This window comes from Dreissena polymorpha, chromosome 10 (assembly GCF_020536995.1).
Source record: "Dreissena polymorpha isolate Duluth1 chromosome 10, UMN_Dpol_1.0, whole genome shotgun sequence".
Classification (NCBI taxonomy): Eukaryota; Metazoa; Mollusca; class Bivalvia; order Myida; family Dreissenidae; genus Dreissena; species Dreissena polymorpha.
In genome coordinates, this window is record NC_068364.1 from 75,029,588 (window position 1) to 75,041,934 (window position 12,347).

The window sequence follows — 12,347 nt, forward strand, 5'->3', positions numbered from 1 at the left end:
ACATTTGTTTTCATGGTTAGTGCTATTTGAAATCAATCATCAACCGGATGCTTCTTATATCCTGCTTAAGAGGGATTGGTTAGTGACGATCAACACATTGAATTGTGTGTTTCATAAATAACTCGAAACCCTGTCAACAACCGGAAATCGATGTACTCAAAATCGATATGAATATAAATAGAGTCAAGAGATTAATAAAGTAGCATACAAAGCGGTTGGTTCCCACTAATTTACCCGACACTAAATTTCGGTGCCAACCCTAAACTTTTTTCAGTAATCCATGATCATTTTTTAAATTATTATTTCTAATTCTGATCATATTCGCTGTAAAAAAGAACATATGATTAAGACTATTTCTGTCCATGAATAACCGTTCTATATTGGGAAATATCTGTGTTTTTTCGTGATTTTAGTGGAAACGAAAAATATATTTGTTTGCCTAAGGTACTCATGAATATTTGGCCAAGCAAACGATTGTGATCAGTCCGAACATATCTTTTTATCACCATGTATACAAACGGCTTTTCACAGTTTTGGTATAATTTAAGGTCAGTTGTTTATAATAAAAACTACACTCAGCATACCAATTTATAGCCATACATTCGCATCGACGTCATCGAATGTTTCAATGTAATTGAAATCATTTATTCATTGAAACATATTTACATACACCCCTAAGTGACAAAAAGTTTCATTTTAATAAATCGTCACCCACATTTTTACGTCCATAAAAGTATTGATTGAGGCTTCAACAAGTTCAGGTCCTATCCACGTAAAGACGTACATACATATCTGTTTCACTCTTCTTAACAATGTCCCGACCCCCAGATATGCTATTGAAATGGTCGAATATGTTTTTCTTATATGAGCCGTGCTCTGTGAAAAATGGGTTTAATGCATTTGCGTAAAGTGTCGCCCCAGATTAGCCTGTGGAGTCCGCACAGGATTATCAGGGACGACACTTTCCGCCTTAACTAGATTTTTGCTAAGAAGAGACTTTCTTTAAATAGAAAATATCATACAAGCGGAAAGTGTCGTCCCTGATTAGCCTGTGCGGACTGCACAGGCTAATCTGGGACGACACTTTACGCAAATGCATGAAACCCTCTTTTCACAGAGCACGGCTCATATAAGCTCGCACGAGGACAGCTCTTTCTTTCCCTAATCTTCTCTCTTCCTATACACAGCATATCGCATGCACCGTGTTCTGTACATAGTCATCTTTTGTACGAGCATGTAATTGTTTATAGGTTCCGATTGCAAGATAAGGCCTTAACAACTTTGGATTTCACTTACCCGACTGTCCGTATTTTTTTACGATTGTAAACCTTTCTTGTTTTCCTGTTGAGTTTTGGATTCCAGTTGTAGAAAACCTTGTTTTCTGCCGACGGCTGAATTCACGCGAGATGCATTTTCTTACAAGCATTATGACATTTAACAATTTTCAGGAGCGGACATATTTATCTTTAACTTGAAACAAGACTTAACGCATTTATGCCTAGTGGACTCTCTCATCCTTCTAAATTGGATCAATTTATTTCCAAAATTAGGAATGTCTTGTATATCTATTTATATATTTAGAATTTTTTCTTCCAGAAATTCCTTTAAGTAAAAAGCGTAGACCCTGATGAGACGCCGCATCATGCGGTGTCTCATCTGGGTCTACGCTGTTTGCCAAGGCCTATAATAATAATTTTTCAAAATGCAGGTGTTGTGTCGCCGCCAACAAGATCCTCACTCAGATCCCGAGTTTCTCGCTGCCTATCGTTTTGGCCACGCCCATCTCGGTCACAATAATGGCCGCCGAGTTCTCGAGAGACGTGAGTTAGACTTATGCTTTTTTCTTTCACATATTATTATTTGTTTTACGAATTTCCGTGAATTTTTTTACGGTGATGTACATTAGAAGGTTAGAATAATAAACCTATGTGTATACTTATGTATTGTACAATAAAGTGACAGCAAATCTTCTGTCGAAATGCGAAACACACGTGCATATCACCGTAAAACTTTATTTTACCAAGGAAAAAAATTGCTTTCCGAATAATGGCGTTTCAGAAATGAAGTTGCCACACTACAGTGCCATGTAAGAGGAAACAAAGGAAAACACTATCACGACTTGCATTTTTTCGCGAAATGTGAGCTCGCCCGATACTTATCTGTCGTGTTACTCGACATATCCAGAATTACATTAGAATTTGGAAAAAAACTACTAATCCGTAGGTACAAACAACGCTGACATTTTAAAACGCCGATCAATATTGTTACAGTAGACTTATTTAGGAATATTATAGTTGAAAAAGCGATAATTAAGTAGGAATCAAAAACTTTATCAGGAGCTATCCATGACCTCCGGGTGTTACCTCCCTTTTCCGAGATGGACGGACGGACTCGCCTACGATTGGTCCATGATTGTGGCGAGCATCATGGGATATATGACAATTGTCATGGTGACAACTTACATTTGGCGGCAGACGAAGGAGCGCATGCAACAAGAAGACAGGTATTTTCACAGTTTTTAGCTCACCTGAGCACAACGTGCTCATGGTGAGCTTTTGTGATCGCCTTTTGTCCGTCGTCCGTCGTGCGTCGTGTATTGTGCGGCGTCAACATTTGATTTGTTAACTCTCTAGAGGCCACATTTATTGTCCAATCTTCATTAAATTTGGTCAGAAAATTGGTCTCAATGATATCTTGGATAAGTTCGAAAATGGTCACGTTTGCTTGAAAAACATGGCTGCCAAAGGGCGGGACATTTTTCCTTATATTGCTATAAATGGCTATAGTAAAATCTTGTTAACACTCTAGAGGCCACATTTATTGTCCGATCCTCATGAAACTTGGTCAGAAGATTCATCTTAATGATATCTTAGACGAGTTCGAAAATGATGTCGGTATGTTGAAAAACATGGCCGCCAGGGGGCGGGGCATTTTTCCTTATATGGCTATAGTAAAACCTTGTTAACACTCTAGAGGCCACATTTATTTTCCGATCTTCATGAAACTTGCTCTGATGATTTGTCCCAATGATATCTTGGATGAGTTCAAAAATGGTAACCTTGGCTTTAAAAACATTTTTCCTTATATGGCTAAATATGGCTATAGTAAAATCTGGTTAACTTTCTAGTTTGCTCAATCTTCATGAAATTTGGTCAGAACATTGGTTTCCTGTGTAGTAAAGTTTGGTTTTATTTTGTCAATATTATGTGACATTAACTGTATTATGTAATTTTTCATAACACAGAGTTTTCATAGTTAACATATCTGTTTTAGTCATTAACACTTATGATAAGCCTTTCAACTAAGAGATAACTGAAAGAAAGATAACATGTACATGATTTTGCAGTATTTATGCAGTATTTATCTCCCTTGTTTAACCTGGTTCAGTAATCTATTTTTAGTTCTGCTCTGGAATTTGGGAAGATATTGATCATTGATAAATGCACTGTTCTGATGGAAAATTGACTACTCTGCCATTGATCTCTTCTGAACTGTATACAATAAGCTGTTTTGGCTGATTTAAACACCTCCTGATCTTGAAAAGTAAACAGCTTTTGAAAAAGGTTGGAATTATGAAATAATTAAACTCTAAATTATCTTTAACACCAGCATCAAGACATTTTGGCATTATTTTCTAAATTATTCTTATTATTTAGATTATTTCTATTTGGCATTTTGTAAATAAGAAAGACTCTAATCTATTTCAATAACTTAAGTAAATTTTTCTTATTTTTACATTTGATTCACTGAAGTTTCCTTATCTCCATAAATATTGTTCTTAAGATTAAATTAGACCTATTTTGTAAACTAGATTTTTGAAGCACTTTCTAGACTAACAGTAACTTATATTTCTATCAGTTTTTTATATAAATATTTTGAACTTCTTTTTACATTCATTAAGGTATTTGCTGTATGTTGTTCATTTTTGTAACGATACTTAGATTCTTTATACTTGGCTTGTACCTGTTCCTAATTTTCTGTCATTGTTCTTCCTTTTCCGAGTTCTTGGAATAGAAATTAGTTATTTTTGTTAAAGCTTCCATGGTTTTCACTTATAAATAAATTCTTTGAGTGTATTTAGGCGTCCCTGACTGAACGTCTTTAGTAAATTGAATTACAACCAGTCAGTATAGTCATCCTGACCGGAAATAAGAGTTCGTCAAATAAATATTTCCGCATTACATAAGTGCTCTCAAAGTTACATAACTTGTAACCGTCCTGTGACCGGTTCATTTGCGTAAGCGAAGGAGACCGCACCACCACACCTGGATAGGACAGTTAAGTTCGAAAATGGTTTGGATCGGTAAAAAAAACATGGTCACCATGGGGGGTGGGTCTTTTTCCTTTATTTATATACAGTAGTAAAAAAAAGCTTGTGAACACTCTAGAAGTCACATGTTTTGTCTAATCACCATGACATTTGTCAAAACATTAGTTATGTGGAGGTCTCGGACGAGTTTGAAAATGGTCATGATGAGTGAAAATACATGGCCGCCAGGGAGTGGGGCAGTTTTCTTTATATGTATACAGTGACAACATGTGAACAGTCTAGAAGACACATTTTTTTTCCAATCTTCATGGAATTTGAACATATCTTGGAAGAGTTAAAAAATGGTTCAGGTCTGTTAAAAAAACATGGCCGCCAAGGGGCCATTTGTTGTTTATTCTTCATGATACTTGGTTAGAACATTTGTTCCATTGATATCATGGGCTGCAAAGAACAGGTCATTTCTTTTTATCTCAGGTGAGCGACTTTGGGCCTTTTCAGGCCCTCTTGTTTATTGAGTGTGTGCTGGATTGACCGTCCCATAATAATTTGATGATCGGGGGGTTAAAAGTAGTCCAGGATTTTTCTTAAAAAACAAAATCGCTTACTCTCGATTCTTTTTTATTGACTCATTCTATCCAGATGGAAATAAAGCCAATATCCTCAACTGTATAATCTCCGTTACATTTTTCTTTGAACAGCAAGTGCAATTCCCAAGGAAAATTAAAGGGATCTTTTCACGCTTTGGTAAATTGACAAAATTGAAAAAAGTTGTTTCAGATTCGCAAATTTTCGTTTTAGTTATGATATTTGTGAGGAAACAGTAATACTGAACATTTACCATGCTCTAATATAGCCATTGTATGCATCTTTTGACGATTATAAAACCTAAAAATTATAAAGCGTTGCAACGCGAAACGATTGAATAATTTGGAGAGTTCTGTTTTTGTCGTTAAATTTTGTATAACTACGAAGATTGCTTATATAAGTTGTAAAATACGTCATGTATTTGTACACGGCGGAATAGCTCAGTAGGCTAAAGCGTTTTTACTTCAGAACTCTGGCAGGACTCCAGGGGTCACTGGTTCGAAACCTGCTCCGGGCAATGTTCTTTTTCTTTTTTTAATTTTGTTCTTGATTTTTTACTGGAGCTTTTACGATCCAATGTTTACATTTATCAATATAAAGCATTTAATAAATAAGTTAAAAAATGCCAAAATCTGTGAAAAGGCCCCTTTAAAAGAACATATTTTTTCTTCACACTGTGTTATTAATGGGTTTTACGCTGTTTTTTTCCCATATACGATGACTTTATACAAAACATATATTTATATATAAAAATCGTTCTTTGAAAAAGGGGTTTAATGCATGTGCTAAAAGTGTCGTCCTGGATTGGTCTGGGCAGTCCGCACAGGCTTATCAGGTAAGACACTTTAACTGGATTTATGTTAAAGAATCAGTGTCAAGAAAATAAGCCGCGTTTGCACAGAGGGAGGCTCGTAAAATGAGTCGCGTTCTGAGAAAACTGGGTTTAATGCATGTGCGTAAAACGCCGTCCCAGATTAGCCTGTGCAGTCCGCACAGGCTAATCAGGGACGACACTTAACGCTATTATTGTATTTTAAGTTTCAAGGAAGTCCCTCCTTACCGAAAATCAAGTTTAGGGTGAAAGTGTCGTCCCTGATTAGCCTGTGCTGACTGCACAAGCTAATCTGGGATGACACTTTACGCACATGCATTAAGTCCAGTTTTCTCAGAACAAGGCTCATATCATGTCGGCCGTAGATTTTACCTATAAAGAAATCCCATATCGCGACCTGAAATGAACAAATTGGCACCCTAACTAATTATAAGCTGTGATAACATAGCATTAAGCTATAAATCAACGGAACGCAGAAAGAACATTTAACGTAGCACACCAACAGAATAATGAACATATCGATAGCAACTGAATTTGTAGATGAGAACTATAACAGTATCTGAGAGGTTTTAAAGTCTTCAAACAACATTTTATAAAAGACTGCATGAGTGGGTCGGGCGTCTGTCTTCGTCCTTTGCAGTATTTACCTATATAAATATACTTTTTATTCGGACTATGATACACACTTAATCATGTACAAACATCTATAATAGAAAAGAGGAAAAATTCGTTATACATTGTTCCACAGCCGAAGAGACAGGCATTGACCATTGACAAAGATGGGCAAAAATAAGTTAACCCATTTATGCCTAGCGTCTAGAAAAAAGGCCTTGGCAAACAGCGTAGACCCAGATGAGACGCCGCATGATGCGGCGTCTCATCAAGGTCTGCGCTGTTTGCTTAAAGGAATTTTTGTAAGAAATATTCTAAATATAGAAATAAAAAAACTAGACATCCCTAATTTTGGAAATAAATTGATCCACTTTAGAAGGATGGGTGAGTCCACTAGGCATAAATCGGTTAATGTTAGCACACTTTGATTCTTTTTTTTAAAGAATGTTCGTTCAGCCGATGTACTGCGGTGTTCTGTTGGAGCAGTCGATGCTCCTGAACAGACGGAAAGACGAGGGGGACACGAAGGCCATAGACGTCAAGGTATCGTCAAGAATCGTTAATCCATTAAAACAATGTCGGAGAACAAGTTGAAGATTGGTATTCTTAATGCAGAATATATTAAACTGTTTGCTATTCTTTGAAAAAAAAATGAAGAAAATGCTAATTTAAGAAATTCAGCAGACGACATTTTAGCAGACGACAAATTTCCCAGCATGCAAAGGGTTAAGTTTACAAAAAAATAATCAATATAACCCTTCACAAACGCACTTGGGACATTTTAAAGTTGTGTTTAATGCCGTTCACAGATGAAGGAGAGCGAGCTGCCGATACCGGACAACTTGGAGACGTGGCGGCCCGGAGACGACTCCCGGAGCCCTCTGCGAGAAGACGACACGCCCTTCATTTACCTGTGCGCCACTTTGTGGCATGAGACCGAAAACGAGATGATACAGATCCTCAAGTCGCTCTTCAGGTAATATTAATTTTGCGTTTAGTATTTCTATCCCGTAACATTTTGTATTAGGTCGATATAGCGTTGTTATCGGTTATGCCACTTAACCCATTTATGCCTAGAGTCTAGAAAAAGGACCTTGGAAAACAGCGTAGACCCAGATGAGACGCCGCATGATGCGGCTTCTCATCAGGGTCTGCGTTGTTCGCTTAAAGGAATTTCTGTAAGAAATAGTCTAAATATAGAAAACAAGAAACCGTCGGAGACGGGTGATGCTCCCAAAGTTTTTTTTGGTCACAATATTGCACTAATTATTCAGATAAAAGGAAACGTCTTAGGGGCACAGTTGTTGGGGGGACAAGAATTTTTTTATAGAAAATTTCAAAGGGCCTTAACTCTGTGAAAAATCATCCGACCAGAACCCGCTGATAATATGCACATCTCCTCTTGGTAGTGAAGCTTCCCATACAGTTCCATTGAATTCCGGTCATTAGTTGCTGAGAAATAGCCCGGACAAAAATTGTGCACGGACGGACAGACAGACAGACGCACACACGGACAGACGAAGCGGCGACTATATGCTCCCCCCAAAATAAATTTTGGGGGAGCATAAAATATACTTGACATCCCTAATTTTGGAAATAAATTGATCCAATTTAGAAGGATGGGAAAGTCCACTAGGCATACATGAGTTAAAGTCACGTCCTACATACTCCCTTACCCCATCATGCAACAACTCGGGAAGTGATCTAGTTATTCTCACTAGTTATTTCTGTTGCAATATAATAGCATTTTTATATTAAATAACGTGCACATTCCTAAACAATTATTTTCTGGCAAAACTATAGCCCATCCAATCTAATGTGGCGATAATTTTAATCGGTCATCGGTACATGTCTTCATGGACGTCGTAACAGTTCGCCCTATACTGAGTCATCTATTCTCACATTCCGACCTTAAAACATTTATGTTAGTACTGCTACTTTCCATTGATAACAATATCGCTTCAATTTTCGTTATTTCATCGGTCAGACATGCTTCACTGTTTTTAATGAAGTAGAAATATTTCAAGAATAGCATACACACGCATTTAAATGTGTTTTAGAAACACCCATATCTTAAACAATGTTTATGAAATATATTACCGATATGATGAGAAAAAATTACCAATAATAATCATCATCAATTGCATTTTCTATTTGATTAAAGGTCCTGACAAACTAATACTTTTTTTCAAAGGCTGGACACGGATCAATGCGCGCGAAGGAATCTTCAGCTCTTCTTCGGTATCCGTGATCCGGACTATTACGAATTTGAGGGTAGGGTTTTCCCATTATTGATTTTTTTCCCGTTGAAACAGTTATTTTTGGCCCGTATAAGTTTGAACTATTAATATATGATATATTCCATAAAAAAGCTTTCGAGGCTTTGTAGTTTTCCCAATGGACCGCAATCACTCGCCTGTCTCAAAAACACAGATATCCAGATTAACATACTGTTCGGATATACTTCCTATCCGGATGAAAATGTTCCTTTCAAGTTCGATAAGAACCACTAAATACAATGCTATCGTGAATGTAACGCTTAATGATCTGTCCTCTCGTTTTCAGCTCACATATTCTTTGATGATGCGTTTGATTATGTCGACGGCGAGTCACGCGCCAATGGTTACGTCAAGCAACTGATGAAGACAATTGATGACGCAATCAGGTGAGATTTACGTGGGAGACGGAAAACTGCAACGGGCGAGGCATGGTCAGGGGTGATAACCCCAAAAAAGGGTTAGGGTAAGGGTTACGGTTAGGGGTCGGGTTAGGGTTGGGTTTAGGCTTACCCAAACCCTAACCCGACCCCTAACACTAACCCAAACCCTAACCCTAACCCTCTAACCCCCCCTCGCGCAATACCATACCATGCCTCGCCCGTTGTAGTTTTCCGTCTCCCGATTTACGTAGAATGGTTAATACGTTATTTATGACTCGGGTGTTCCATTGGCTTGAATCGCAATGAGGTGAGATTTATGAAAATGCTTCAATGGTAAGAACATAATATAGGACTATGCTGTTCTGAGCTTGTTTCGCTCAAGTTCAAAGCTTAACGCTGAATTCTTTTTAAATAAATAACACAATCAACGCTGAATTCTTTTTAAATAAATAACACAATCAAGGCGAGCTATACAACATAACGGAACATCAAAGAAAACAACCCTACCCAAAATTAGTATAAACTTGTCAGCCGCTCCGAGTTACTACAGCAAACACCATCATCAGCACCTATTCTAAATAAAAGAAATCGACAACTACATCATATAAATTACAACTTCAGCAATATAAACGCGGGGAAGTTACTCCGAGTTATCTTTGAGTCACTCCAAAATTGCACCAGTCGCGTACTCTCACGCGGATTTGTCTCGGAACCCTTCCCGATTCAACAGGGCTACCGGCAGGGCAGCATATGTGCACCATTCTTTTACATCGTCTACATAAACGACCTGCTAAACGAACTCACGACATCCCCATACGGCTTTAAGATCGGCGACCAGTCATTATGTTCCCCAACCCAAGCTGATGACGTGGTACTCCTGTCGCTTTCGCACCGCGGCTTAAACGAACTAGCGGAGAAGTGCAACTCATACGCCAACAAGTGGCGTTTCACTTACAACGCTTCCAAATGTGCCGTTATGACCATGGGCCGAAAACGATCCAAAGCAATACCCGCTCGCCAGATCGCATATGATTCAACACCAATACCTGAAGCGGCAAATTACAAACATTTAGGTATAATACAGTCGATTAGTGGAAAATACCCTAACGACATTGACGCTGTAAAACAGACAATAAGAGGCACGTTCCTTTTCCTCTCGCAGAAAGTGTCCGGAAGGTCCGGAGCAAACCCAAACACAGCGATTAAACTGTACAAGACCGCAGTCATTCCCAAATCGCTGTTTGGCTGCAAGCTGTGGAACAGTATCTCCATTGCCGACATGCAACAACTCGAGGTAGCCCACCACTTTTGTTTGAAACGTGCCCAAGGTCTCCCCCATCTCACGCGCTCAGACATGGTGCTCGGCCTTGCGGGAATGACTTCCATCGAAGCGCTTATTGACCTGCAAAAATTAGCATTCCTTGGCTCACTATGCCACGCTCCTACAGGCGAATGAGTAACAACGAAAACAAGATATGCACGTGTCACCATATAAATTGCAACTTTTAACAACATATTAACGTGTCACCATACAAATTACAACGAAAAGAAGATATACCCGTGTCACAATTCTAGTTACAACTTATACAATTATATATACACGTGTCACGATAAAAATTACAATTATACAAAATAAACACGTGTTTCAGATCCGTCCACACTGCGGGTATGAAGATCCCGCCTCCATCCAAGATAGACACGCCGTACGGAGGTCGTTTGGTATGGCGACTTCCGGGGGGTAACCAGATGATCGCGCACCTGAAGGACAAGCAAAAAATTCGTCACCGGAAGAGGTGGAGTCAGGTAGGTTAGACTACAGAAAATCATAGTACAAAACCGATAACAAGCAGAAAATGAGTAAACGGAACAGGGGCAGTCGGGTAGATTACACAGACGTAATTTATGTACGCACCTCAATGTCAAAGCGCTCTATGAAAACGGGGCTTAATGCATCTGCGTGAGTTGTCGTCCCAGATAAGTCTTTGCATTTCGAACAGGCTAATCAAGGACTACACTTTCCGCTTTTATTGTATCTTTCATGTTAGTGAAATTTCTTCTTCGCGAAAAATCCAGTCTTGGTGGAAATTATCGTCCCTGATTAGCCTGTGCTTACTGTTGCATACTTCAGGTGATGTACATGTACTACTTCCTGGCCCATAAACTGCTGTCGATGGGCGGCGGAAAGGAGCGCATCCGGACCGTGGCCGACCACACGTTCATCCTCGCACTCGACGGAGACGTTGACTTTCAGCCGTCAGCGCTGCAGCTGCTCATAGACCGGATGCGGCGGAACCCAAACGTCGGCGCCGCGTGCGGCCGGATACACCCGATTGGTTCCGGTTAGTGTCAATGTTTCTGCTTATTTTAGGTTAGTGTTATTTTTGCTTATGGATGTTGGCGTTACTCGCGGTGACAATAACTTCAAATGAGTAGTTGTGTACCGTCCGTGATAGATTTCTTCCGGCTTGTTGTTGCGGAGTCTGCTGTTTTTTTGCGTAACAAACGACTGTTCGCGTAACTTCCGGTGAGGGTTTGTTTAAAGTGTTGTAATTTCTAGCTTAACTAACGGTTGGTACCTGCACTTATTTCGGTGCGTCTTTCGTAACTTCCGGTGAGTGCCTGCGTAGCTCCTGGTGAAGTTATGAGTTACTTTTGATTAAATTATGTGTCATGTCTTGTGAACGCTTGTGTTTTTAACCCATTTATGCCTAGTGGACTCTTCCATTCTTCTAAATTAGATCAATTTATTTCCAAAATTAGGGATGTCTATAATAGTTATTTCTTTATTAAGAACATTTCTTACAGAAATTCCTTTAAGTAAACAGCGCAGACCCTGATGAGACGCCGCATTATGCCTTTTTGCTAGACGCTATGCATAAATGGGTTAACCTAATTACAGGCAGTTGTTACTGTCGGTGAGTTTTCTTGTCTATTCTGTTATATTTGTAATTAACTATCAGTAAGAAAAATGCGGCCGTTATAGCTGCTGACCAGCCTTCGCATTGGAGCTTCTCTACTTCTCTAATAGAACGAAAATCGGAATGTGTCTGGAGGAAATATGTAATAATTGTAGAAATGTTATTTTTTTTTAAACATTTGTGGAAGTTTTCCAGAAGAATATGCATCTTTTAAATTAATAAAGTAACGCTCGTCTGATGTTGATGCCGCCGCCATTTTCAGAAAGTCTTTGAATCATGTAAACATTTTGGAACCAGCATTTGATTGGTCAAGCCGATCAGCTGATAATTCTCCATGTGATATGACTTTACGAAAATGTCCGATAATTTCCAAAGCTCCTGTGAAATGGGCTATCGGGTTAGTATCGGCACTGTCCGCTTTAGGGACCACGAAACCTTGCGTCCTATAGTATTACAAAGTGCGTCATATAG

The 12,347-nt window shown here is 38.9% G+C and overlaps 1 protein-coding gene across 1 annotated transcript in view; it reads left to right on the plus strand.

Annotated features, from left to right (window-relative positions):
• The window catches only part of LOC127849244 (chitin synthase chs-2-like), a 78,759-nt gene that overhangs the window by 5,335 nt on the left and 61,077 nt on the right, over positions 1-12,347 (plus strand). The window contains exons 3-10 of the mRNA XM_052381963.1: positions 1,709-1,820; positions 2,337-2,503; positions 6,743-6,842; positions 7,109-7,275; positions 8,494-8,573; positions 8,865-8,964; positions 10,608-10,761; positions 11,087-11,297. Coding sequence (XP_052237923.1) covers positions 1,709-1,820; positions 2,337-2,503; positions 6,743-6,842; positions 7,109-7,275; positions 8,494-8,573; positions 8,865-8,964; positions 10,608-10,761; positions 11,087-11,297 — 1,091 coding nt within the window. The remainder of the gene's footprint in view (positions 1-1,708; positions 1,821-2,336; positions 2,504-6,742; positions 6,843-7,108; positions 7,276-8,493; positions 8,574-8,864; positions 8,965-10,607; positions 10,762-11,086; positions 11,298-12,347) is intronic.